General features: G+C 42.9%; 2 protein-coding genes across 4 annotated transcripts; one reads left to right on the forward strand and one right to left on the reverse strand.

Moving 5' to 3' along the window:
* Nucleotides 1-1,856: 1,856 nt before the first annotated feature.
* LOC146641459 (tetratricopeptide repeat protein 39C-like) lies at nucleotides 1,857-14,535 on the reverse strand. The gene is made up of 14 exons (XM_085397672.1): nucleotides 12,653-14,535; nucleotides 11,864-11,912; nucleotides 10,899-11,027; nucleotides 10,337-10,451; nucleotides 8,850-9,210; nucleotides 7,716-7,884; nucleotides 7,309-7,402; nucleotides 7,103-7,210; nucleotides 6,902-7,011; nucleotides 5,058-5,181; nucleotides 4,870-4,967; nucleotides 4,676-4,780; nucleotides 4,526-4,564; nucleotides 1,857-4,426 (listed from the first exon to the last, which is right to left on the reverse strand). Exons 1-14 carry the CDS (start codon nucleotides 12,793-12,795, stop codon nucleotides 4,337-4,339), a joined length of 1,734 nt encoding a protein of 577 aa, XP_085253798.1. The 5' UTR covers nucleotides 12,796-14,535; the 3' UTR covers nucleotides 1,857-4,336.
* On the forward strand, nucleotides 14,531-27,884 carry LOC146641460 (allantoinase, mitochondrial). 3 transcript variants are annotated; one of them, XM_085397673.1, is made up of 15 exons: nucleotides 14,531-14,799; nucleotides 14,992-15,079; nucleotides 15,787-17,265; nucleotides 19,196-19,718; nucleotides 19,869-20,020; nucleotides 20,498-20,612; nucleotides 20,725-20,871; nucleotides 21,003-21,048; nucleotides 21,187-21,280; nucleotides 21,431-21,617; nucleotides 21,715-21,853; nucleotides 22,867-23,039; nucleotides 23,107-23,139; nucleotides 23,239-24,062; nucleotides 26,017-27,884. In XM_085397673.1, the coding sequence occupies exons 4-14, from the start codon at nucleotides 19,572-19,574 to the stop codon at nucleotides 23,386-23,388; spliced, it is 1,383 nt and encodes a 460-aa protein (XP_085253799.1). In that variant the 5' UTR covers nucleotides 14,531-14,799; nucleotides 14,992-15,079; nucleotides 15,787-17,265; nucleotides 19,196-19,571; the 3' UTR covers nucleotides 23,389-24,062; nucleotides 26,017-27,884. The 3 variants fall into 3 exon arrangements, with proteins under 3 accessions (XP_085253799.1, XP_085253801.1, XP_085253800.1); XM_085397674.1 differs by lacking the exons at nucleotides 14,531-14,799; nucleotides 14,992-15,079; nucleotides 15,787-17,265 and adding exons at nucleotides 17,916-18,518; nucleotides 18,938-19,118; XM_085397675.1 differs by lacking the exon at nucleotides 19,196-19,718 and having other exon boundaries at nucleotides 14,531-15,079; nucleotides 26,017-27,883.
* The last annotated feature ends 68 nt before the right edge of the window (nucleotides 27,885-27,952 follow it).

Here is a 27,952-nt window from a genome sequence, read left to right on the forward strand (position 1 = left end):
GTAACACAATGTACCACTGAAACAACAGGTATAAATGCTGAAAATGGGCCTCTGTAGATATCATGGTCCCCGAGCCCTCTTTTCTCTGCCTGCTTTTTTCTCTCTCTCCTCTGTCCGTGTTGTTGTCCATGTGCTTATCTTTTTCAGGTGATGCCCCTCTGCCTTCCAATCTTCTGTGACAGTGCCTGAGTGTGCCTTCAGACAACCTGCGGCACCTCTGCCCCGTCTCCTGGAGCCCACATCGTTTATCCTGTATTCATAACTATCTGCAAATAAACCTGTTAAACTTTACCACAGTGTCTCATGATCATTCTGTTGTTAACAGTACACCTTTGTAGACATTCCACTAAATCTCATTCGTGATTTATGATAAATGTTACAATTAATTGTTTATAATCGTTCTTTATACTTCTGATTAGTAAAACATAAAAAAGAATTTCACTATTGTCAGGAAATAAGACCTTTCTAATTCTCTATGAACTTTTAAGCTGTGGTCTAGATTGCAATAATAGTGTACCGTTATTGTTTATAGTAAATGATATAAGAGTATCAGGACGGGGAGTGAATAACAGTTATGAGCTGTGTGGCAGCAGAGAGTTGTTTACTTTGATTCTTTGAGCTTCCAAAAGTCTAATGGGAGGCTGAGCCTTCAGCTTTCCTGTCCCTCTCCTGTGTAACCAGACATGTTCTCTTTAACATTAAACTTATGACTTTGCTTTTGATCAATCTTATGGCTACAGCTGGATCAGCCAACCCTGATCCATCCTTTAGTTATGCTTTTATAGGACACAACTGCTAATTAACTTCCCATCATGCACTGAGCACTTCTGCTCCACTTCTGTCTTTTACTCTCAGTGTGTTAATTTATCACTACTGCATGTCAGTAACGTTGGTCCTCTTCCTCCCACCATGTGGTTTGTCCTGTCCTCGTATGCCCTTGATTATTTTTTCTTTTTTTGCCTTTTCTTTCATCCCCAACCATTTGCACCGTCCTTGAGCCTCATGCTGCCGAAGGTTTCTTAAAAAGGGAGTGTTTCCATCCCACCATCCCCATTTGATTGTTGGGGTTTGATGAGCACATTTGAATAATTTTCCATCACTGCATATTTTCAGCGAGTTCACATTATTATCGTGACTGTGCTCGGCTGTCATTGTGATGAAGGTGTGGTAAAAATCCAGCTTGTCGTATTCTGCACGCTTACTTTGAGATATAAAAAATGAAAGTGCATAGATAGATACATACATACAGCAGGATAAAACACAGCACAGGCCACAACGGTGTGATTAAATATACGCAGCATCTCATCACACACCAAAGGACCTCTGCCTCTGCAGGAAGAAGAGGCGGCTCTGCCTCTACTTGCAGAGAATATCGGTGTTCAGGGAGCCTGTGATCCAATAGGACTGCGAGATATTTATAAGAGTGCACATGAATGGAATTAAAATTTTAATGAATGTAATGTATTGCCATTTATATAATTCACCTAATCCCAAAAAGTTGATATAATGACTGAATAAATGACTTGAATAAGTAATGAAATGCTTTTCCCACTTCATGTTTTGCCAGAACTACTGAATCAACTATCTGGGATTTTCTCAACTACATTAATAGAGCATTAATCAAGTCAGTTCACCTAGCATGCATATTTTGGACCGTGGGAGGACGCTGGAGTTAGTAAAGATAAATTCAATGGGAATACATAGAAACTTGACAGCATAACAAACAGTTTCACAGACATTTTCTTGAAAGTGCAGTTATTGTGTGTCTACCAAAAGTCATCGGTGCAACATCACTTTTCGAAGGTGCAATTTCAGTCCAGAGGGAAGAGAAAAACACACACTGTTTACCTGGATTAATGGAGAACAGTTTATTGTTCAGTGACACATTTGAACACCATCATCCTGACTTGTAACTTTAATTCCAACATAATCTCGTGACAAAAGAAAATCTTTCGGTGACAGAAGTACTGGGTGCATTCAACTGCTCAACATTTACCACATGTTATATCCATCACAGCCACAAGGGATGACTAGCACTGTCTTACCAGGTATGTCAGCAAAATAAACCTTTAATTTTACAATGTGATGTGATGAAAAACACAGAGTCAGTGTGGAAAGCCTTTTTAAATGACTATATGATACCCTTCATTTGCTTGTATTGCTCGGATAACAAAAGCCTCGGAGTGCTTGTTCATAAAAGGCAGTTCTCTGCACAGAAGTTTTCATATGTACAGTGTTAAACTGGTTAAAAAGGTTGTCAAAACCACTCTCACCAATGTTCTTTGTCCAATACAAGATCATACTGAGTCAATTCAGCTGCTAACGCCAGCCATCACAGCAGTCAAACTAAAAACAGCATAAATACTGCTTGTAAAAAGTGCACCTCCTCTTATGTAATATATAAACTTGCCACTATTAAGAACTAATTCAAAAGCTTCAATCACTAAAACACTAACAAAAGAAGTCACTAGTAATATATGTTTATTACGCTGACATTTAGCAGCACCTTTCAAGAGGTAACATGACAGCACAGAAGGTACTGTATTATAATACCGTCATATATATATATGCAGGACTGGACACACAGGTACATTTGACTTCAGTACAGTCTTAAAGCCACTGTTACCCTGCCATGCCATGCATAGTGCACAGGAGCCACGCCCAGTGTCTTCACATAGCAACACCATGAGGGCATTGTGAAGTGTGGTCGTCTCATTTGTTAAAGTTCCAGCTACTTGAGCCGCTGTAAGATTAGGTGACCAGTGACGTTATTTAACTATTCCCATGTTAGTTTGCTAGTTTATTTCCACTGTGAATAGTAATGAAACTGTGTGACACGGTATGACTTGTTTCAGTGTCCGTTTTGTTCAAAGTCCACAGGCAGATTACTAAAATTTAGTCACCAAAAGCACGATTTTAACACTGAAGTGACAGTTGAAACATTAGCAAGCTATTTAATAATTTACAGACAGGTGACAAATTAAAGGAAAAGCCAATATTAGTAATTAATGAGGCCATACGATGGGATTCGCATGATATTTGTACTTATCGATCAACTCTGTGACCCTCATGTCTTATAGATGGAGGCACTGTCACCCTGGAATCGCCTTTAAGGATTAAACTGTTCCATTATAGGATAAAGCCGTACTGAAATGCAAAAATCTAGGGTTTATTTGAGCAGTTTTTTGAAGTAGTTGCAGTGATTCATATCTCTAAGAGAACAAGTGAATCAAAACCAAGACATCAAAATAACCTTCCACAGCATAACAGATCTCTTGGATCCCCTCAGGGCCCACTTGCGAGGAACATAGCCGCAGAGAGGCCGTTGCTGATGTCATAGTGCTGAACCGTCGGTTACTAAAATTCAGCTTTGTTGCTTTTTTATTCAAAACTGCTGATTTTTTTTAAAAAAATTCCGAAAGGTGACACGATAGAAACACCACTGCTCTCTTTCCATTAATTTGTCATCTGTCTGTATAAGAATGTATTAAATATATCAAATATTAAATTTTACTCACTCCTGTTCACAATATGTTATGTGGTAAAAAAAAACAAACAACTGAATTTAATTTAGCATTTTCTTTTTTATAGTTGGAGTGAGATGGCACAAATGTAAAAGCAATATTAACTGTATCTTATCCGTTTTAAAACTATTATTGAGGGAATTCCACTCTCATTAAGAGGTTGTGTGCTGAGTAAACTGCTCACTGAAGGGAGAGGCTTCATTAAAGTCATCCAAATACACAAGTTAATGAGGTACACTGTTACAAGCTAGCTTACACATATGCATGAGAAAAACACTTAAAGGAACAGTTAAAGATTGGAGGAAATGAGTTTGTTTGTTATTTTTCCCCAGGGATAAGGACTCATTTAGTTTCATCTACGTAGATCATATCCAGAAACAGGACATGGATGCCTTGGAGGTGAAAACAGCTATCGTAGCTGGATGTAAACTAAAAGAAACACATTCGTAAAGCTCCCAGAATTTCTTATTTAGATTTTAGCTTGATGTATATGAGTCACCTCATCATACAATGAAAATAATCTGCCCTAAAGTTTTTAATATTTCTTGCACCATGCAGCAACAACATAGGTTTTGGTGGCTAACTTGCTGGCTAACAATATACATCTATAAAAGTATAACTTTGAAAACTTTAGGCATAGTTTTAAGCCTGCTAGTAATAGCCACACTAGCTATTTTTATGATGACACTTGGTTGTCAGTCTGACTGGGTGGGGTAACAAACATGTATTTCCCCAAATCCTTCACTAATACATCAAACAGTTACTCTGAACGGCTTATAAATTCAGCCATTGATGCTCATAGTTGTCTGGAGTCACACAGGCACTACTTCCTTCAAAGAGGCCAGGGCTGAATGGATGCGAACATGAAGCCGGTTCTCAAAGTCGTAGCCTGTAAAATCCTCCTAAAACATAATATAGACATGTATTAAAATGGGGTTTTTTTTGAGAAAACTGCAAATGAGTTCATTCTAATTCAAATAACTTATAATTTATTATTTTACCTTTGCTTGAAGTAGCAGTGATCTACCTTTTCCCACCGTCTGAATAGCAGCACAAAAACCATGGGGTTATAATTAGGCACGTAGTCGCAACAATATCCAACATCTCAGACAAATAAAAAAAAATCTAAAAGCTGTGACCAGCAAGCTGACCTCTGGCTTTGCAAGGAGTACACATCCCAGCTCATAGACGGCATACGGCTGAACGTATGAGTTGATCTGTCGTCCGTACTCATCTCTAGCAGCCAGCTGGAATGACTGGAAGGCCACAAAAAAGAGCAAAATGAGTAAATCTGCCAGTGTGGATCCACTGCAAAGCCTCTCAGTGTGTCGCTGCGGATTGATACCTGAACAGCGTCTCTCATATTTCCATGACATTTATGAATGGCACCGAGAAGGAGGTGTTTCAGGCCTCTGCACGAAGTGTCATCTATAGTCTGCAATACTGAACCCCCCCCCCCAAAACAGGAAATGATTACACAGGATAGATGATGACAAAGATAATGCTGATCTGAATTGTATGGGCTACACTCACCCTGATTCATTATCTGCAGTTTAGATGAGGAGCAGTTCTGCAGTGCTTTCCACAGATAAACAACTTCGATTACGCCAAGAATGCATAGCTCTCTGGAGGGCGACATCTTTCTCAGTCTCTCAGCCTGCAGGCAGGAGACAGAAAACATAGAAAAACATTAGAGAGGCTGTCGTACGGTGGAAGAGTCAGATATTTCACCAGAGGTCACCACTTACCACCACAAACACTTACTTGGCACAGAAACTGATTTCTTTTGGTTTTAATAGAAAGTCCTATTGGACACTCCCAGTCATTATTGTACGTAGAACTACACAGGATTGCTACATAAAAAGGCTTTTTTAATGTAACTCTCAAATGATTAAAACAAACTTGAAAGGCTAATGTTACTGCTTTTAATTACAATTTTAATGGTTGATTGTGCTGTTAAAATGTGTCTGTGGGGGAATAGCTGCCAGAAAGAAGAGGAAACAGTTCCATTTCTAAACTGAAGAAAGCTTCAACCCAATGTGAAACCCAAACCTTTAAACTCTGATCAACAAACTAGAGTAAGATTAAATATTTCCTTCTTTTCGTTTAAAAGGATTCATTTTTGTCCTCTGTTGAGTTGATTGTTGAGGCTAACTCTCTCTTGACAGCTTATGTTTTTCCACCTGAGAGCTTCCATGATCCATCCATCCATCCATCCATCCATCCATCCATCTTCATCCGCTTTATCCGGGGCCGGGTCGCGGGGGCAGCAGCCTAAGCAGAGAGGCCCAGACCTCCCTCTCCCCAGCCACCTCCTCCAGCTTATCCGGGGGAACACCAAGGCATTCCCAGGCCAGCCGAGAGATATAATCTCTCCAGCGTGTCCTGGGTCTGCCCCGGGTCCTCCTCCTGGTGGGACATGCCCGGAACACCAACCCCAGGAGGCGCCCAGGAGGCATCCTTGTCAGGTGCCCGAACCACCTCAGCTGGCTCCTTTCGATGTGGAGCAGCAGCTGCTCTACTCTGAGCCCCTCCCGGATGGCCGAACTTCTCACCCTATCTCTAAGGGAGAGGACCACCACCCTTCGGAGGAAGCTCATTTCCGCCGCTTGTATCCGCGATCTCGCTTCCATGATTTAAACTCAAAATAAAAAACAAAATATTTTTGGAGGTCTAAGACCAGAGAAGTGATTATTTAACTTATATACACTAGGTTTATTTTATGAGCATTAAGTTATTAGTTTATTATAAATAATGCCTTTCTGTCCACATGCAGTACCTTCACAAGCCACCAGGGTGCTGAAAAAATCCATAGAAACGAAATTTTATAAACATGGTTTTAACCTCTGAGTCTGAAAAGTGAAAGCAAGTCGCCTTAGTCTTGCATTCTTTCTACTGTCCAGCAGGTGGTGCTCAGGGTGGCAGAAACACTGTTCCTGCACTGTTTTAAATGAATGAATGCTGAATGACAGTAAAGTAGTCCTTCTATTCTATTGTATTCTATTCTAAGTTGTATTTAAGACTATAGGAAAATGGGTGTTGGCTCTTTTCTCCTTTGACCTCAATAAACACCGTCCTCACAGGCTCACAGTCATTTTGAATAAAACATTTTGAATACACGTCCAGCTTGTAAAATATGATCATTATAGAAATGAGGCTTATCCAGGGCATGCTCGCTGGCTAAGAATAATGTGGCTACTCATTAGTCGTGATGGCTATGTTCATGTTTTGTACCATCCATGAATTAAATCAGGTACTAGATGTAACTTCTGTCCTGTGAAAATGTCACAGTTGACTTCAGCTGTGCAGTGAAGCGTCACTAGCTCTACTCTGTTTAAAAGAAAGAAAAGATAAAAAGGTGTCATCAGAGTGCCCACCCTTTTCACAGCAAACTGCTCAATCTGGTTGTTTTTTCTCTTGAAGAGCTTCTGCACGTCTTTGAAAACTCCACTTGCTCCATCCAGGTCTCCTGAAGCACCCTGACACACTGAAAAAACACACAAAGAGGACCATTTAGGAGCTAAACCAAAAGGAACAGCATCCTAACAGTGTCGCTTGTTAGTGTATGCCAGACCTACCTCCGGTCAAATACGCATAGTAGCACTGTGACCAGCGAGACTCATTCTTCAGTCTTTCGAATGCCCTGTATGCATCCTCAAAGTTCAGCTCTATCATGCTACACCAGCCTGTTTCAAGGAAAAGCAGGCAGAGTGCAATTAATCTATCACTGCAGTCTGCGCCAACAGCCAGTATGTCACGACTAACCTGATGAGGAAACACGTACCAATCTCATAGAGACACACATGCTGGATCTCTCTTTGGTCTGATGCAAGTTCTAATGCATCATGGAAACAGGCCAAAGCACTGTTGATATGGCACTGGGGACAGAGGAGAGAGCACACACACCAACAGGTAACGGTAATCATGTTAGACAGACTACATGCATGCGCTGGGTGATGGATCAGTAGGTGGTTGATTAGATGCTGGTGAGTTAATGAACCGTCTGACATGCATATTAAGTGCATGTGCTGAAAACACAGAGAGGTGAATGATATTTTTCATACTCTACTACAGTGAAGAATGTTTTGTCTACTGTGTATTTCTCATGGAGCGCAACACAAATAAACTATCTGCAGCTAATATGGACTTGCTGACTGATCTGTCGCTGACCATTACCGAAAGGTTACATACCTCTAGCCTTTGGACTCGTCCTTTAAAGAACATGAAAAGAGAGGAGTTGGGGTAAACCACCGACTTTCTCTGCAGAATAGCTTTAGCTTCCAGCAGCCCTGCATGCGTATCCGAGCCCTCCAGAGCAAAGAAAGGCAGCACTACGGTGTGGTACCACAAGAGGGCCAACCTGAGCAACAAAACAGGAGATTGAGCCCAGGGTGGTCAGATAACAGTTCTCACTACTTCAGTCTAAATCTCTGAAATGGAATTAAGCTTATAAACGTCTTGTCAATGTGGCTTAAAATTTGAGATTAAAAATTAATTCCCAAAGCTGACACGCAGCTCTCAAATAAACCTATTAGTGAGACTCTATTATCAGCTGCTTTTTCCAGGGTGAAGATAGGACCCTGATTGGCTAACAAGCTCTATGTTATGTAATCAAAAACCACAAAATAGCTGTTAAATGACCGTTGGTGAGACTGTTTTAAATTTAGAAGAGGGGGAAAAGAAGAACTCGTATGTGACGATCTTTTACTATATGCTATAATTAACAAGTAATTAAGCTTAAACAGAACCATTAAGAACCACTCAGCAATTCCTAATTTGTTTATTATTATTATTATTAATAATAATATTATTATCCTAAAGGTCATTTTCTACCGCAGGAACTTGTGGGCCATTTTAGGGATGCAGGCATCTTTGCATGCTGTTTGAGTAACAGTAACTGCCTCCACTGGACCTCTTCAGGATTGTTTTTTTTTTTTAAAAGGGAAAGGGTACATGCTTAGATGAAGGTACTTCTGAGTGCCGATGAAAAACTGCACTGTTTGCTTGTTGCACAAAACATTTCTAAAAGATGATGAAGAACAGCAGCTGCATTGCTCAAATAGCAGTATTTTTACACTGAAATGTCACCATCAGATATCAACCATCAACCATCTCTGTTCCCTTTATTGTTGTTAATATTTATGTTGTTTAAACTAACAAAATATGTCACCTCAGTTTAGTTTTATGGATCGTCCTTTTCTGCAATGGAATTAGAGGGTCTGAAACAGCAGATTAGGGAGCTGCTCACATATAAAACTTCCGCTCTGAGTTCCTGCTGTAGAAATGAGCCTGATGTAATAAACGGTAAGACCTCCGCTCACTCACGTAGCTAGAGGGGCCTTCATGTCCTTGCTCTCGCTTGCATACATAAGGGAGGAGAGGCCCTGGAGTCGGTCCCCAGGGAAACCCAGCAGGTTGATAATCTTGAGCAGGTGTGGCGGTACCATGGAGATGCACAGGTGGAAGAGGCCGTAACCGAAGCTGACTGAGCCCTTGAGGCGGTCCAGGGCTTCGGCTGTGACACCATTCTCCACGGGTGTATTGTGGTTGGCGTTGTCTGCTGAGAGGGAGTCCTGGTTCCCAGAGGACCTCCGCTGATAGGCGTCCTGCAGCTGGCTGATGTCGCTGTGGCACTTATTGTACATTTTCCAAGCCTTACGGAGAATCCAGCCTCCTTTGATATACGCTGTCAGTGGAAACAGGAAATAAGATATTTTGGAGGACGCTCTGCACCGACATGCTGAGGTGGAAGAACAAACCCAGAAACCCAGAAGACAACTATAAAAAACTCTAAATCTTCTGTTATGGTTTTGAATTTATTGCTAATTTATCTAACTGATTGCAACAACCCATCCATGAAAGTAAGTCTTAGGCCTGACTATAAATTCTTACCATTTACTCAATATTTAACTTTATTAAGTGCCAAATTGTGTCAATTTCAGACCAGAAACAACTATACTTCATTTAGTTTGCTGTAGCAAGATTCTCACTGCTGGAAATACTGGAAATACACTGCTGGTGTATGATCTGTAACAAAAATGCTGAGAATCAGAAGAAGCTGGTAGAGTGTGCAGGAGAACAGGACAAAAGATGACAATTTAATCACTGTGAACTCTCCAGTTACTTGCACTATCTCACACAGTCTCACATGGATATTACACAGACTCCGTGCTACAGATCTTTGAACGTCTAATCTTGACAGAATCAGACATTTGCATTCTCACATCTTTCAGGCGGCAAATTACATAAGAAATGAGGATCACCTGAGAACCATTGAGCTGAATTTCTGTGTTATTATTTCATTAATCGCTTAACACTTTTTAAAACAAAACTCATATGAGTAAGTGGGTGTTTGGTGACAAATCTCCATCACTCTGATCTATGCTATTATACAGATTCGCCAAGGCAGGTGAGTCTGCTGCCTGACCTCCGGTGTAAGACACTTACACTGAAGGTCGTGGACAAGCATGGACCATCTACTGCACTTGCAGGACAGGCTTTACTAACCAAAACAACAAGATTCTTCCTCTGAGGGCACTAACATCCAACCCTGTGTCTGTCACCACTTGCACCTCTCTTAGCTTTTCACTTGAGTTAAATTTAAAGTTCAAGAACATCCCACAGGTTCGTTAAGTTAATGAATCATGCAAAATAATCAGAATTATAATGTCAAGTACAAGTTCAACAATCAAGCAAACCTAGTCATGATAGACCAACAGCAATCTAACCCCCCACTTTCCCACACACTGGTTTACTTCATGAATGATGCAGATTCAGATCATACCGGCTTGTGATGGTTCTTTGTTTATTACCTGAGAGTTCCTGTTTGACAAAAGAGAGCACAGCAAGGTATACTTGGCAGTCGGCGACGATTATCTGTCTCTGCAGGCGGTCCACGACAACAACGCCGGACCGTTGAGAGTCCATCTGTAACACGCACACACAGGCACACGTCTTTAGTTGCCAGCATGCATCTCGTTTCCCCAGCGGTTGGCAGGCATGAGGGACGGGGAGTTTCCTGAATGACCCTCCACTCCTCACCCAGTTTGTTGATTAAATTTCCCAGGAGTACTAATTGAATCTGCGAGTGAATTTGGCATGATCTCATTGCTGCCTGCATCATTACGCCTAAAGCTGAGGATCCTAACATAGTTATCTGGATTGCAGCCTGTACCGGCCGTGATACAAGAAGATGCCAGCAACAGTGGAATCCATCTAAATCTGTACTAACAGTATCTCTGGATTTCAGTTCAGCCCCAAATGTAATGGAAGCTCTCTTATCAGTTTTGTCTACAGTTTTTTTTCAGCGCCCTCCAGAAAGTCCTATAATATACACTTTGAATTCTTCCTTTTTTTTAATAGCGTTGCACTTACACTCTTTTTAATCTTGTTCCTGATTGTCTCTATGACTCCAGCGCTGTCGCTCTCACACAGTTTCTCAGTGGTCCTCAGATCATCACAGGCAGTCTGCATCTTCTCCTCCTCAAATGTCATCATGGCATTCTGCAGTGAAAGGCAGGAAAAAAGTCCTTGTCTGGTGATATTTCATTGCTTCACATTAGTACTATCTTGATATGAATTTGTATTGTTTTGTAAGGCATTTTTATGCATTAGCTAGCTTACAATCTAAGAGTGAAGGAGCATTATGTAATAGCTTTAAAAGCAGGAAAGGACAAAGGGCTCTTTCTACAAAATAATGAATGGAGGAACACGGTGACATCTGTGCAGCTGTGTTTGGGATGGCTGAAAAGATGCAGCCCAGCAGAATACACACACAGGGTGAAATGCTAAATATAAAACAAGAATAATTTCTTACATTGACATAAGAAATTAATTTTGTGGTTTTATACTAGCTTGTAATAATATTATGCATGATGCATTAAATGCCACTGGGCATGTGTGAGTGCCTGCAATGATTGGTCAGATGTCAGCACCCCCAACAGCCTTCAGGGCCATTTAGCATCTGGGGACAGAGGATGACATCATGCTGTGCGAGTGTCGACACGAGTGGGAGTGACACAGCAGTGTCTGTGAGTGTGTGTGTGTGTGTGACAACCATGCTGTGAAAAATCTCCTTCTGCCATTATTGAAGCATTTCAGTAATGTGATTCACTGCAAGAGTGATGCTGATCTTGAGAGGAGGAAGCATCCATTATGTTAATGGATTTAAAAGCAAATCAAAGGAGAGGATGTAGTGGTGACAATGAGGTCCTAATACCTGGGTGAACTGCGATGGGATGGCCATTATTTTAACTCTACTCTTGCATCTTTCACACCTCTTTCAGTGCATTGCTATTTTTTCTACCAACTTTTTTGGACTACTGGCTAAGAAAACTCACCAGAAAGCTGACAAAACTGGCCCCAAAGCTCATCAATGGGCTCTGGCCCCTGTGAAGAAACAAAAAACAGAGAACAAGAAAAAAAATCTTTATTATGCTTTTTGTGTATTTTTGGGGTGTCCTGCAAAACCAAGATGAACATTTTTAAAAGGAGCTGCAGACAGTAACTTTTTCTGTTGGCACAAACAGAGCAGAAACAAGTCTCATCTTAAGCTGTCATGACCGCTGCCAAGGACTATCTGTCTGACATGCAAGGAGAAAAATGCAAGTGTCTCAGTGCATACATTTAGCGAGGCCACGTAGGGCTGCAACAAACAAGTATCATTAATCTGTTGTGCCAGAAAAAATATCCTTTATCCTTCACGACTCTTCAGAGCTAAAGCTGAAATCCCAAAATGTTTTATCTCGACCAATAAGTTAAAATACATTTAAACTGATTTACATTTATTACAATGTACTACAAAATCACCAAATACTTTCATGATAGAAAATACAGTAATAAAGTAACTGACATCGTTTAACATTTTCTTTGATTTCTTAACTTGTTATATCTGTCACCTGGTTTCTTAATTTCAACTCTAGTGCTATGACTTCCATTTTAAAGGTGGTGACATAAATCAGACAGATCCTCAAAGATAGTAAAGTTCTTTAAAAAATATTCTTCCGTTTGAGGTATATGTGGATCCATAGGGACATACTGTACTGTGTATATAGTGTTTCAGACTTAAAAAATGTCACTAAATTGTAGACTTCAGCAAGATTGCAGCGATTAATGCGCAAAATAATTACCTGTATCTCCTGAACAGCTCGTCGCTTTCCTTGAAGCCGTTGTTGAGCAGCATGTTAATGCCTTGCAGAGCCATCTCAGCATCATCTATGTGCTCTGCCTTCTCCTCTACCTGCTGCTGCTGGGACTGCTCGGGACCCGCCATTGTTTATACCACAGCTCAGCGGCTGTTGGCTCAAACCAACGCAATAAAGAACAAAAGACGATGTTGTTTCTTCCCTCAGCCAAACCCGCATTGGTTTATTTCCACTGAGATAAGAGAACACGTTGAACAGAGACGCGCCAGCGGCCGGCTAAAGAAAAGAAAAAAAAGATGTGCAGCTTCCGCAGGCTCCAGACGTCTGTGCACCTCAGGGATGGGCACCGATGTCCCAGTCAGGCTCTATCACACTGCACTCCTACAGTTTACAGTTAGCATTGTAGTTGTAAGCTCAGTCAAACGCCGGCACGCGGTTATTTGTTACCAAATCAGCCATCCGTCAGTTTTCCTCCAGATCTTGAGATCCGTGCAGCAACACCCGATGCATTACATAACGCGGCTGCTGTGCTGCTCTGACAGCCCCACGTAATGCGCTCGTCAAACGGCCTGGCGTCATAACGCACAGCGCATCGCCGGGAGGATGAAGGGATGAGGGGAGGCGAGGCTTGCTCAAGCTGAATCCTGTCAGCCTCCATCCCTCACACTCACCCCACGCCCACAGACAGCCAAAGCCAGCAGCAGGCTGCAGTGATGACAGGTGGAGGATCACATCTGTCGGATTTGCGCACGAGATTTTTATTTTTTTAAATACTTGTCAGAATCGGCGCAGATGTGTGCTCAAAACTGATTCGGTTTAAAAAAAAAAGTGTAAATCTACATTTTTAAGTTAAATCCGTTTCATTGTAAAATACGATCAAACAAATAATAGATTATTGTAGCCCTTTTACCTTACAGTATAAAGTGCCTTGAGATGACTCCTGTTGTGGTTTTCGTTATATAAATAAAGTTTAATTGAATTAATTTTAAAAGTGATATTGGTCATCATATCTATTACTATACTATATTCAGACATTCAAATAAGCCCCCTGAAATATGTTAAATGAAATATTTAAATGGAGCTGAAAAAAATCTGTCTCAAACATGAAGTATGAAAATGCCTTTAAAAGAAAAAGTATCAGTATTAGTACATGCAGTATCAGACACCACTCAACATGCTCACAATTTGTCATATGTCCTCTAGAATCAGTATATTTTATGGTCCTACTTGTGAAATTTCATACAAACCGTGTCACGGTCGGACGGCCCTTTCCGGACGACCCTGCTTGTGTTTATGTTTTCTGTATATGTGTTTGCTTCTCCCTCCCTGGCCCTCGGGGTTGTTTACGGAAGTGCGCGCCGTGGGAGAGGCGTGTCCTGGCGACTGTCGTCATTGGGAGTCCCTCTTCGCTGTTGCCGGCCCACCTGCAGCTGATTACCTGACCAGTGGTTGGTAATCATTCCTCCAGGCTAGAAAGGGGTATTTAACCTGGACTCACGGTGACAGTCGACGTGGGATTATTACTCCGAACTGGTATAGTCTGTGCGAGCAGTGTGAGTGTGTTATTCGGCTAGCGTGTGGCTAACGCTGGATTTTCCTTCTTCCTCCAGGAGGGGCGAGCGGAGAAGCGAGTTGGGGAGCACACACACTAAGGGAGTTACTACACGGAACGCACTGGGAGCAAGGGACGAGCACGATTGGAAAATTGCACTTTTGAATGGATTGTTGGACTTGTCTGTTTCACTGTAAATAAACGCACTGTGTTTCTGTGAGCAAGAACCGCGCCTGGGTCCCTCTTTTCCGTGACAGAATAATCCCACCACCAGGGGCGGAGCGTGGGGGTGGCTTACTGGGCTTAAGCCCGGGGTCTTTTGGAGTGTAATTTTTTCATAGTTAGATGCCTGGCTGACAACTGTATAAAACAAAAAGTACACACAATATTCGAAGCACATAATGCACACAGTGGGAATTTACGACTGTGCGTGAATCCCCCCTGATATTGGTATGATCCGAGCTCAGGCACTAAGCAACTGAGCGAGGGGGCGGGGCTGCAGCCAGGCGCTCTTGTGCCTGTGAGTGCGCTGTTGGAGTAACGGAGCCAGCCATACTAAGGAGAGCTTAAGTTTGACCAGGTACCAAAGCAAACCATTCATACCGTACAAATGACGGTGAATCACGAAAGATTGATATCAAACTGATCACTTGACCAATATTACGTTACTTGCTCTTCAAGTGAATCAACAAATGGCGAAATGAAAAGCCGAACAAATGCTTTTTTTTTTTAATAGAGTCTTATCTTACGTGTGTTTATTTCATATTTTCAGTTCTTACCCTCCCCGACTAAATCGGTTTCAGTTATGTACTGAAATATAAGAATGGACATTAGAGGCTTCTTTCAAAGAAAAAACTCAGGTAAATGTTATTTTATATATTATGCTTTGTATGTTGTTCAGTATATTTCTATGCAAAACAAGAGGGATTTCAGTACACAGCAGGATATTCACATTTGTAACCAGATATTTACATACACTTTAGGGAGAAAACATAAAACATTTTTACTGTACAACATCAATTTAGAGTAAACTTTTGTTTTAGATAAATATTGAAATATCTTTTGAATTAGTTAAATGTCAGAATAAAGAGAGACAGAGCTTCTATTTTTTTATCACTTTCATCAAATTTAAGAGTACATATACACTAAGTTTGTTAATTAATAAGAAAACCAGATGATTCCATTCTGAGCTGAAGAAGCTTCTGATAGGTTAGTAGAGTCCATGTGAGTAAACTGGTGGCACAGCTGTGGATGCATATAAGGCAAAACACAGAGCCTGTTTCTTTGAAATGGGAAAATTAAGAGATATCAACCAAAACACCAGGAAAAGAATTGTGGAGCTCCATAAGTGTGGCTCAGTTTGAATACAATTTGGTGCCATTTACAATTAAGAAATACAGATAGTTTCTCTCTTTACTCTTAAAGTTAACAAATATGTTTTTTATATTTATCAATCTAAAAAAATAAACATTTAGTCTGATTTGATGTTACAATTATAAAAGTGTTGTGTTTTTATCTGAAGAGTTTGTAAATATCTGGTTTCAACTGTATATTTGATGATTGTCAGCACAAAGAGGGAGAGAGAGGAACAGAGAAGGAGAGAGAGGAGACAGGACAGAACAGAGATGAACAAGAGCAGGTGAGACACACATGTTAGTCAAATGGTTGTTTACCAAAAGTATCACCGTATCATAGGTACTCATGTATCTCGTACCTAGTGTTTCTTTTTAGGTTTGTTATTTTTCAAATTCTATATTTATTAAGTTATGCAGGCTTGTTTGCACAACAAGGCTAAATAATTATATAAACTTTTGTGAATCTACATAGTGTACTTTGGTAGAATTAAAAAATAAGTGTAGTGCAGGTCTATGATGATTTTTAGTGCTACTATCATCTAGTTCTGATTCTGGTTCTGTCTTGGTTAAATCCTAAGTAGTCCTGATTTTGAACTCTTGTAGTCCTGTTTTAATTCCGGATCAGTTCTGGGTCTGGTTGAATTGGGGTTTAGTCCTCGTGTCTTGATGCAGCCCTGACCTTGTTCTGCCTTGCTGCTTAATTAAAAAACTAGTTTAAGGTGTCCTGTATATGTGATATCTTTTTTTCCCTATATGAAGTCATTCTTTTTTGAACAAAACTCAAAACAGAGCCAATTAATCTTTCAGTCATTTCTACACCCCCCCCCCCTCCCCCAAAAAAAGAAAAAAGAAAAAAAAATCCACATGCATACTACCCTTCAGGGCTAAGCCCCGGGTGTTTCAAATGTCTGGCTCCGCCTCTGCCCACCACCATGGACCCAGCGGATTCTGCTTCACGCCAGCTGTCTATCCAAGCGGAGGTTTTGGAGCGACACGAGGAAATGCTGAAGCACGTTTCAAAGGAACAAACCGCGCTTCTGCAAGCCATGACAGAGCTTAAAGGTATGTTGATTTCCTCACCTAATACGGCTCCAACGCAGCCCGCCCCTTCGCTGGAAGCCGCGGCAGCCTGTCCGCTTCCTCCTTCACCTCCACCGCGGCAGCGGGAGTACTCACTCCCCGCACCCGAAAAATTTGATGGCGAGTTGGGGAGGAGCCGGGGTTTTTTGACGCAATGCTCTCTTGTGTTTAGACAGCAACCTTGTGCCTTTGCCTCTGATTCTACTAAAATCGCTTATTTGGTGCAACTTATGACTGGGCGGGCGCTTCAATGGGCTCAGGCAGTTTTAAATACCCAGCCCTCTGTGTCATATGACGTCTTTCTCAGCAAGTTTCGCTGTGTGTTTGATAAAGGCGCTAGCTCGGATGCTGCAGGTCATCGCATGTTTTCTCTGAAGCAAGGTAGGAGGAGTGTTGCTGACTTTTCCGTGGAGTTCTGGATCCTGGCGGAGGAGTCGGGCTGGGAGGAGAAAGCACTGCGTGGGCGACCGGGAGTTGCTCGCCATCAAGTGGGCCCTTGAGGAATGGCGACATTGGCTGGAGGGCACTGAGCAGCCTTTCGTGGTGTGGACGGACCACAAAAATCTGGCGTATCTCCAGGCAGCCAAGCGCCTCAACGCCCGACAAGCCAGGTGGGCCTTATTTTTTACTCGTTTTCACTTCTCCATTACTTACAGGCCCGGTTCTAGGAACACTAAGCCAGACGCGTTGTCGCGCCAGTTCGCACCCGTGACCGATGAGGACGAGAAGGAAAAACCCATCCTGCCCCCCACCTGCATTGTGGGTGCACTAACATGGGAGATTGAAAAGGTGGTCAGGGACGCCCAGCGACAGGAGCCCGACCCTGGCACGGGCCCGAAAGGGAGACTATATGTTCCGGCCACAGCGCGTAGTCAGGTCATTCACTGGGCACATACTGCCAAGTTTTCGTGCCACCCAGGTAAAAATCGCACTGTCTCCTTTCTACGACGTTTGTTTTGGTGGCCCTCTTTTGTTCTCGATGTCCAGAACTATGTTGCGGCATGCCCGGTGTGCGCACGGAACAAAACCACCAACTCGCCTGCTTCTGGCCTCCTGCGACCGTTACCCACTCCAAAACGCCCATGGTCGCACATCGCCCTGGACTTCGTCACCGGCTTGCCTCCCTCTGCAGGTAACACCTCCATTCTAACCATTATTGACCGTTTTTCCAAGGCTGCCCACTTCATTGCTCTGCCCAAGCTCCCTTCTGCCTTGGAGACGGCCCAGTTACTGACGCAGCATGTGTTTCGGCTCCACGGCATACCCCAGGACATCGTTTCCGACCGTGGCCCTCAGTTCACCTCGCGGGTTTGGAAGGAGTTCTGTGCAGAATTGGGAGCTCAGGTCAGTTTGTCCTCCGGGTTCCACCCCCAAACTAATGGTCAGACCGAAAGGGCCAATCAGGAACTGGAGGCCATGTTGCGTTGCGTCGCATCATCGAACCAAGCGACCTGGAGCGAGCAGTTGGCCTGGGTGGAGTATGCCCACAACGCCAGCACGTCATCAGCGACTGGACTCTCGCCCTTCGAGGCGTCGCTGGGGTATCAACCCCCTCTCCTCTCCATCTCTGAGGGAGAGCTGGCGGTTCCCTCGGTCCAGCACCACCTTAGGCGCTGTCGTCGGGTCTAGCGGGCCACGCGCGCAGCACTCCTGAGAACGGCCGAGCGGAACAAGGCATTGGCGGATCGCCGTCGCACTCCTGCTCCGGATTATCAGGTCGGCCAGCGGGTGTGGCTCTCCGGCAAGCACATCCCTCTTCGGACTGAGTCCAAGAAACTGGCCCCTCGGGTCTCTTGGCCCCTTTGCCATCCAGGAGGTCCTGAACCCGGTGACGGTCCGGCTGGCCCTTCCGCCTGCTATGAAGGTACATAACGTCTTCCATGTTTCTCAGGTTAGGCCCGTCCGGACCAGCCCTTTGTGCCCGCCCCCTGGGCCCCCGCCACCCGCCCGGATTATCGACGGCGCCCCGGCGTATTCCATTACTCGCATAATGGATGCCCGGCGCCGCGGTAGGGGCTTTCAGTTTTTGGTGGATTGGGAGGGGTACGGTCCGGAAGAACGTTCTTGGGTGCCGCGGTCTGCCATTCTCGATCATCGCATGGTGAGAGAATTCCGCCGCCGGCATCCGGACAAGTTTGCCAGGTCGCCCGGAGGCTCCCATTAGAGGGGGGGGGGGGTACTGTCACGGTCGGACGGCCCTTTCCGGACGACCCTGCTTGTGTTTATGTTTTCTGTATATGTGTTTGCTTCTCCCTCCCTGGCCCTCGGGGTTGTTTACGGAAGTGCGCGCCGTGGGAGAGGCGTGTCCTGGCGACTGTCGTCATTGGGAGTCCCTCTTCGCTGTTGCCGGCCCACCTGCAGCTGATTACCTGACCAGTGGTTGGTAATCATTCCTCCAGGCTAGAAAGGGGTATTTAACCTGGACTCACGGTGACAGTCGACGTGGGATTATTACTCCGAACTGGTATAGTCTGTGCGAGCAGTGTGAGTGTGTTATTCGGCTAGCGTGTGGCTAACGCTGGATTTTCCTTCTTCCTCCAGGAGGGGCGAGCGGAGAAGCGAGTTGGGGAGCACACACACTAAGGGAGTTACTACACGGAACGCACTGGGAGCAAGGGACGAGCACGATTGGAAAATTGCACTTTTGAATGGATTGTTGGACTTGTCTGTTTCACTGTAAATAAACGCACTGTGTTTCTGTGAGCAAGAACCGCGCCTGGGTCCCTCTTTTCCGTGACAAACCGTGCATGACTGGCCCTGCATGTCACGTGGCCAAACAAAGGTCAATAAGCCCGTTCAGTAGAGGGTTGTGCCTCCACATAGGGCAACTGAGCTGCTCAGATTTTATCTAGAGTTCAGAGGAATATTAGTGAGAGTCTAGGGTACTCAACTCAATAACAGTCAATAAAAAAGAAACATGGAACTCGGATCAACAGTCAGTGCTGTGAGGAGTACGAGGGTGCTGGATGGTGACAAAGTACGTCCTGCAGTTGTAGTTATAAAGGATGGGAAGATACATGAAATGGTCTCGAGCTGCAGCTTTTCTGAGGATGTGGCCTGTCAGGTAAGCTGGGTCTCACTTCTCAGAACACTGCTCAGGATAATTCGCCTGTCTGTAAAATTGTAATTCACTGATTTAACACTCCTGAAGATCTTATTTCTCTCAGATGCTTGATTCATTGCATTGTTTAAAAAACTTTTCTGTGGTTGGAAGGTGCTGGATGTGGGTGACAGCGTGGTGATGCCAGGCATTGTAGACTGCCACGTTCACGTGAATGAACCAGGCCGTACCTCCTGGGAGGGTTTCTGGACCGCCACCAGAGCTGCAGCAGCCGGAGGGGTGACGACGATTGTGGACATGCCGCTGTAAGTTGGAGACTTCACCAATTCAGAAATCAGTCCCTGCAGTCTGATCAGACAAGGTCACTGGCAGAGCGTGCAGGGTAAACAGACTGCAAAATAAATGTTGTTTTCCTCAGGCAAACATCAAAATGAATCTGAGAAGCACTGTACGTCAATGGCTTGGTTTAAAATGTCAAGGCTGAAATTTTTATTTGTGAGCAACACTTTATTCTAAGAATTATACTTACAGTGAATGAGTTTAGGGTAACTGGAAAAAGTTTAAAGCTAGAAAACAAAACATAACGATGCAGTCTTGCCTGACGGGTTAAATATAGCACAAATAATGAAAAAAGTAATAGTAACGTAACATGTCTTCTTTATCAGTTTTATGTTTTATTCTATGGCTGAAAAGATTTTTGGCTTTGGCCTGGGACCATTTTAGAAAGATTATTTTTAAACAGTAGACATGAAGCTCTCATCAGGCCTTTGTTATTCACACAGAAACAGCATCCCTCCCACCACAACTCTTGGAAATTTTCACGAGAAGCTGCGGGAGGCAACAGGGAAGTGTTTTGTGGATGTAGCCTTCTGGGGAGGCGTGGTCCCTGGCAATCAGGTAATGTGTGCACAGCTTTAGCATGATGAACTCTACAAACAGGCCAGGTTGTAAAAAAGCAAACACAAAAAATCAAGACTAAAGAAAACGCTCCATGAATGTCTCCTTGCAGCTCCATCTACGTCCAATGATCCAGGCTGGAGTGGCTGGCTTCAAGTGTTTTCTCATCCATAGCGGGGTGGATGAGTTCCCCCATGTAAATGACAGCGATCTACATACAGCCATGAAGCAGCTGCAAGGCACAGGAAGCGTCCTGCTGGTAATTTACAAACCAAAACATCTTACGTAACATTAAGTTCTCTTACTCTGTGTGTGATTTGCCTTTAGTTTGCACACAGAACATTGCCAGATGAAATAAAAAAATAAGCCTTTTTCTCCTGTCTCCTCCAGTTTCATGCAGAGAGGGACGTTTGGGGAGGAAAAGGAGAGACTGGTGGTAACAATCATTACAGTGTTTTATGAAAATACTTAAAAATATAATGTAGTCAGTGTCCAAAATTCATTCATCCTTTATCCTTTGTATTTGTTTTTACACTAATAAACACTGATATTTTCTTACCCAACCCCATGTTAGACCCTTGCCAGTACTCCACCTTCTTGCGGTCCAGGCCAGACGTCATGGAAACCGAAGCTATTCGTGTTGTCACAGAGCTTTGCCTGCAGTACAGGTGAGAAAATCATCATGTTAACGAATAACCATAATATCATAGTTCATATATTTGTATAGGTTCTGTTTGTAGCAGGAAAAAATAGAGTCATTCCATAAGAAAATCAACCAAAGGGAGACACTGATGTTTCTTATAATATCCCTGCTCCAGGGTTCGCTGCCACATAGTTCACTTGTCTTCTGCAAAGCCACTGAAACTGATTGAGGAAGCACGGCAGGCTGGAGCTCCTCTGACTGTGGAGACCACCCACCACTATCTCAGCCTGTGTGCAGAAGACATACCTGCAGGGGCCACGCAATTTAAGTGCTGCCCACCCATCAGAGGATCTGTTAACCGAGTAAACAATCATATGTACAGAAGACACAAAGTTGACTATTTTCAGCAAACAACAACAAAAAGCTACTCTCTGACTGAATTTTTTTTTTCCCCACCAGGAGCAGCTATGGTCTGCGCTGAAAGCTGGACAGATTGACATGGTGGTCTCAGACCACTCCCCCTGCACCACCGACTTGAAGAAACTGGACAGTGGAGACTTCACACAGGCTTGGGGAGGGATTTCTTCTTTACAGTTTGGTACTGACTCGTCCAAACACAAATGCAGAATATTTAATATTCAGTAGCAACTATCAAAAAGGCAGGCAGACCTTAATGTCTGCCACAGTCCCGGGACCTCAGCAGCCTACATCAACCCCTTCTGCATATCATACCGGCAAAGTTGATGCCACCTGCCTGCAGTTACTGCTGCCTCAGCAAGCCTCTCTCCTCCATAATTAATGTCATGTCAGATGCGTGATCTGTTCTGTATCCTGAGGAGGTCTTGCTGCAGCTTTCCAAGTATTTGTTTGGTGCAATGGAAAGACCAAATGCCAAAACTGTATTTGGATGACAGTAATGTGAATTGTTAACAGGCATTCGCATCAATAGTAACTGCAGATGGAGAAACTATTCTACTCAACTACTGCAACATAACGTAGTGTTTCAGACAATACAATTATAATCACAGCACTTTCAGCACTTTTATAGTACCTCGTATAATAGTGAACGCTCTAGTGAGAATCAACCACTTGATATGAATAGAAGAGATGATGTCTCTGTGTGTTAGCCCTCTGACAGACTGGTGACCTGTCCAGGGTGTAATCTGCCTCTCACTGTATGACAGCTGGGTTAGGCTCCAACCCCCCGACCCTGAATGAGATAAGCAGAAGAAAATGGATGGATGGATTACAAATGAATTCTAATCCGTGGAATATTACAGGGATATGCTTCTTTTCTTTTGGGTTGGATTAGCTGCCCCCTGCCCCCACATATCCCCATAATGCTTTTGACAATCACTGACAGTCAGTCAAAGTTCACAGGAAGGTAAACATGAACGAGTTCCAGTTTAAAGCAATCATTTACTGTTCTGCCTCAGTGAGAGAGCGGTCAAAGTGTGACACCAACACGTCTCGTGACAGTGATACGCAGTGTTTCGCCTCATACAATCTTGTTATTAAAGGACAAATAGAATTAAGGAGTGGAAAAACTCTGATTTGATTAGTCTCAGTTCAGTTCTCAGTGATCTTCTTTATTACTCTCATCGTTTTCAGGCTTGTCTCTGTTCTGGAGTTCAGCCAGTAAACGAGGTTTTCAGCTCCCTGATGTTGTGAGGCTCCTGAGCCAAAAAACAGCTCAGCTGTGTTGCCTCGACAGCCGGAAGGGCTGCCTTGCCCCCAGTTATGATGCCGACTTGGTTGTGTGGGACCCAGAGAGAGAGTTTGAGGTAAGAAACCATAAACAGTCATCATATCCTGAGGCAGATGTCTTTCATCCTTTGCTGTGTTTCACAGATTCAAGAAGAAAACATACATCATAAAAACAAGGTAAATACAATCACTGAGAAAATTTTAACATAAACACTGTATGATGAGTTGACGAGTGTTGTTTGTATAACAGTTTGCTGTTTGTGACTGTGCAATCAGCTGACTCCTTACCTTGGCCTCAAACTGCAAGGGGCCGTGCGCGCCACCATCCTGAGGGGACGGCTCGTGTACGAAGATGGCAGCTTCTGCGCCGAACCTCTGGGGAAGCATCTCCTCATCCCTCAGAAGACAAATCAGGCCCAACTGTGAAGCACAATGACAAGCTGTCATAATAAACCTCAAATATTCAATTCACCACTGATTCTCACTGAGTGTTACAGGAAAAATGATTCTATGTTTCTTTACCTTCTTTTAAATGTACAAAGATGCCTTTTGTCTGCCCTCTGCCTATGGTTAGATTAGTTTAGAATTATCTTTTTAGACTTTCCCAGCAAACACATCTTGTTTCTGGGACATATTGTTTTAGATTGTTTTATCTTCCCTAGCTCTCTGCTGACGAGACTAGCACCATATATGGAGTTGTTTTATTTTATCTGTTTATTATTTGTTATCCTGTTCTCACTGTCTCTGTGCTCTGTGCCTATAAAAATTACCAAGCCACTGTGCATGGTGTGAGTTGTTCTTAGCAGCTCACCCGTGTACACGTTTGATAAAGAAAGTAACTTTGTCTCATTGTGTCTTTATTTCTCCTGGGTTTTTTACAGAGTTTTCCCCCAACATTTCTTGGTCCTTCGGAGCCGGAGCGCCTCCATCGTGTCCCATCTCCGTGACCAGTCCACGTTGTTCGTCTGTCGACAGCCCACACACTAGGTGTGTGGTCAAAGACCAAGGGCGTTAAATTCGAGTCTTGGCCAACGTTTTAGAAAGCGACCCACGGTGGTGGGGCCCGATCGAGGTGGACCAGACCCGGCGACACTGACCAGGTAGATACAGACACACTGACACAATCTTGCGTAAAAGCGTATTTTAAATTCAGGGAATTTAAAATAGCGAAAGTAGCTCGTCGCGACTGGAAGCTCCCCACCTCTGTGGGTTTAAAGTAGCTCGTCGGCTGGTAGCTTGGAGCTCGTCGACTGGAAGCTCCCCACTTCTGTGGGTTAGGTTTGGAGCTCTGGGTAGCTCCCCCAGCTGGGTCTAGGGAATAAGTAGCTCGTCTACAGAAAGACTGGCAGCTCCCCTTATGATAAGGGTTCCGATCGCGCGAATAAGTGTGAATGTGAATGTATGTGTGTGTATTGTTTTAATTAACGGAGCAAGCTGAATTTTCACGGTCCAATAAGAGACTGAGCTGCTCCTCCTGTGTTTTTTCTTTTACTGCTGTTCACTGACGTGCTGGTGAGTTGAGAGAACGGTCGAGTTCCGTCTCGTAAAGTTCACACCGCTTTTGGAAATAGTCCGAAAGTAGAAGGGCGTGTGAGCAACCACTCTCGTCTCTAATACCAGCGAAGGTGATAGCAGCTGTATTGTGTATATATTACTTAAACAAAAATAAGTAAATACATAAATAAGATGGGTAATCAAGCAAGTGAAATTAAAACTCACTCCTGACGAGCAGTGGTGAGAAAAAAGTCCAGACGCCGGACAAAAACAGTGTCTGTAAACTGAGAGATTTAAGAAAACAAAATATAAACAGTCAGAAGAATAGAACTCAACTGCCAGTTTAGTAAAACCAGAAGACGAGACACTGTGCAGTGCCCACAACCCTTTTAGAAAGCCATCACTCATTCCTGCAGCCGCATCTGCAGCACCACCCATATCAGGAAGAACTTAATAATCCCTTATTAAGTGAAAACTAGAGATCAAAGTAGTTTGAAGTAGTTTAAAAGGGTTGAAAACAGACCCCACTGAGTAGATATAAATATAAAAAGTACGAAATAAAGATGAAGGGAAAATTACAGTAGAAATTATCTTTAGAGTATTTGAAATTAATAATAGCAAGGATAACAACCTGTAAAGTGATATTAACAATGAAACACAGTTGGCATGATGACCATGCCCAGCATGTATAAAATGAATATAAAGCAAATAATTCACACGAAAATATTTTAATAACATAAATAAGGTATATTAAGGCTGTGTCATTGTTCAGCCAAGGACAGTGTGTGAAAAGGTAACTGTCTCCACCCTGGGAAAAGGATGATTCTGCAGGTCATCTGAAGCCCTTGATGGATACAAAATAAAATATAAATAATATATTATAATAGAAATGCCTAGGTTTAGAGCTGTGAGCTATGAGCTGTGAGCAATGCAAAGTTAAATATATATATATATTTGTATAAATGGGAAACAACCCTAACTTGAAAGTTTGAAATGTGTGAGATCCATGACTTGTTTGAAGAACTAGAAATTATCTAAAAATGCCTTAAGTGAAAATGTAGAGTTGCATCTATTCTCCCAAACCAAAAAAAAAAAAAAAAAAAAGGAGAAGAAGCATTCTGTAACTTAGAAATAAGGCTGACGTGTTGACAACAGACTAAAACACTAATTCGCAGGTGGCTATCAGGAACAGAGAGGCGAGCAAAGTCACAAACACCAAGGCTGCAGACAGCCACGCAGCAACAGCAGATAACATAGAGACAACGCCTGCTAGAACCGTTTTGAAACCTCAGCAAAACAATTTGTCAGAACGTGCATGACGTGTAAAAAATATAATGCTCAGGGAAACCTGAGACCACACAATCCATATGGACTTTATTGAGCTAAATGAATGCCAAGGGTAAAAATACACCCTAGTGGTTATAGATGTATTCTCAAAGTGGCCAGAAATCTACCCAGTGAAAAAGGCAGATACAATTTCAGTAGCAAAATGTATGTCTAAGTTGTAGGAAAATAAAGAGATGATTGTAAATGACGAAGAATGTAATGATGTCTATCAAGTGTCTTGCAGATCACAGCCCGGTGACTGGGTTCTGATCAAAGTGCTCCAAAGGAAAAACTGGAGCTTGCAAAATTGCGGAACGACCATCCTGGATCCATCAGAGTCACTGCAGGCGAGTCAGTGAAGCCATCTAAACACAGCTGACGGCAGGCTTGCCCACTTGTTGTGATCTCGCCCGGTGGAGGGGTCAGCTTTCCTGGCCGGGGGGTCTACTCGCGACAGGAGGGTGTGTCCCGTCGTCATGAGGTGGTGGCTCTTAATAACTGCAGTGGCCCTGACCATGGCCGGGCTCCTCATCTTTGCTTCCGTGAGGGACAATAAGTCACGCTACATGGAGAAAAGGCAGACACTGTATGACAAAGGAAAGTACACCAAGTTTCCCCATGGCTATGCCACTAATTTCTGGTGGCAGTTTATGAACACTACAGCTTACTTGAATAATAAAACTGACTGCTATGCAAATACATATACACTTTCTGCCCACCAAGGAACGAGAGGAAGTGTATGGACTGTTCACTCAACGAAACCTGTGCCAGTAACGCGACACTGATGAGCCTCAACTGTCGCTCCAACTACAGCTACCGAATGATACTACAAACAAAGACTCATTACCAGACAGGATGTGCACGGACGGCACCAAGCAGTAAAGGAACCAGAGTTTCGCATCTGAGGAGGAGTGAAATTCTTACAGAGCTTGATCCCCGGCATTGGAGTTGCCGAGGTGCGGGATCACGTGGAAATCAACCGATATGCTCTGCTACGACACATCAACTTGACTAAGACCCTGGGAACCGCCTTAGCAGGAGAACAGCAGGCCATCAGAACGATGGTGCTGCAGAACAGACTGACTCTAGACCTGCTAACAGCATCACAAGGAGGAGTTTGTAAGCGGAGACATTTATGAAGCTTTGCAGAATTTGACCATTCTGCAGAAATATGTCACTGACCACACATCTGGAGCAGCTACACCGCCATGTCTAAGAGTAATGATTTCAAAGATGATAACAACTACAATGACTGCTTATGTTGCCATGCCTCAAGAAGAACAGCATCCCGTTGCAATTCTGTTAGAGGAGAACTTGTAATAACTGCTAATGAATGACGTGGTGATTAAAAATGACTTGTCAAGTGATCACGCACTGATTAAAACATTAGTAGGTTATGCAGGTTTTCATCCTTTTATTTTTTGAAGTTTTCATCCTTGTATTTTTTGACGTTTTCATTTTACATATTAGGTTTTCATCATTTTTAAATACAAAGTTTTCATTTTAGTTTTCATCCTTTTATTTTTTGTAGTTTTAGTTTTATTATTTTTTCTTGTTTATTCCACTTGTTATTTCATTTACTATGATTTTCATTTACTATGTTTTTCTTTTTATTATTTTCTTTTGTTTTATTCTTTAGACCAAATGACTTCCATTTCTGCTATGCTGACATTTTGAAAATTAAAAAATTGCTTAAGATACTTAATAAATAACCTTCACAGACAATTGTTGTATACATTTAAAATAAGTTAAAACAGGAGGGAATGTTACAGGAAAAATGATTCTATGTTTCTTTACCTTCTTTTAAATGTACAAAGATGCCTTTTGTCTGCCCTCTGCCTATGGTTAGATTAGTTTAGAATTATCTTTTTAGACTTTCCCAGCAAACACATCTTGTTTCTGGGACATATTGTTTTAGATTGTTTTATCTTCCCTAGCTCTCTGCTGACGAGACTAGCACCATATATGGAGTTGTTTTATTTTATCTGTTTATTATTTGTTATCCTGTTCTCACTGTCTCTGTGCTCTGTGCCTATAAAAATTACCAAGCCACTGTGCATGGTGTGAGTTGTTCTTAGCAGCTCACCCGTGTACACGTTTGATAAAGAAAGTAACTTTGTCTCATTGTGTCTTTGTAAAAAACCCAGGAGAAATAGAGTTTTCCCCCAAC

This window comes from Rhamphochromis longiceps, linkage group LG23 (genome assembly GCF_057381845.1).
Source record: "Rhamphochromis longiceps isolate RC_006_pf linkage group LG23, R_longiceps_female_GT1.1, whole genome shotgun sequence".
NCBI lineage: Eukaryota > Metazoa > Chordata > Actinopteri > Cichliformes > Cichlidae > Rhamphochromis > Rhamphochromis longiceps.

Coding starts and splice junctions, on each gene's coding strand:
- LOC146641459 (XM_085397672.1), bottom strand. CDS start 12,795: ATGGCGGGTCCCGAGCAGTCCCAGCAGCAGCAGGTAGAGGAGAAGGCA. Junction 7,885..8,849: donor ATGAAGGCCCCTCTAGCTAC/GTGAGTGAGCGG, acceptor TTTGTTGCTCAG/GTTGGCCCTCTTGTGGTACC. Junction 7,012..7,102: donor CTATGCGTATTTGACCGGAG/GTAGGTCTGGCA, acceptor GTGTTTTTTCAG/TGTGTCAGGGTGCTTCAGGA.
- LOC146641460 (XM_085397673.1), top strand. CDS start 19,572: ATGGAACTCGGATCAACAGTCAGTGCTGTGAGGAGTACGAGGGTGCTG. Junction 20,021..20,497: donor ACGATTGTGGACATGCCGCT/GTAAGTTGGAGA, acceptor TTATTCACACAG/AAACAGCATCCCTCCCACCA. Junction 21,618..21,714: donor TCAGAGGATCTGTTAACCGA/GTAAACAATCAT, acceptor TTTCCCCACCAG/GAGCAGCTATGGTCTGCGCT.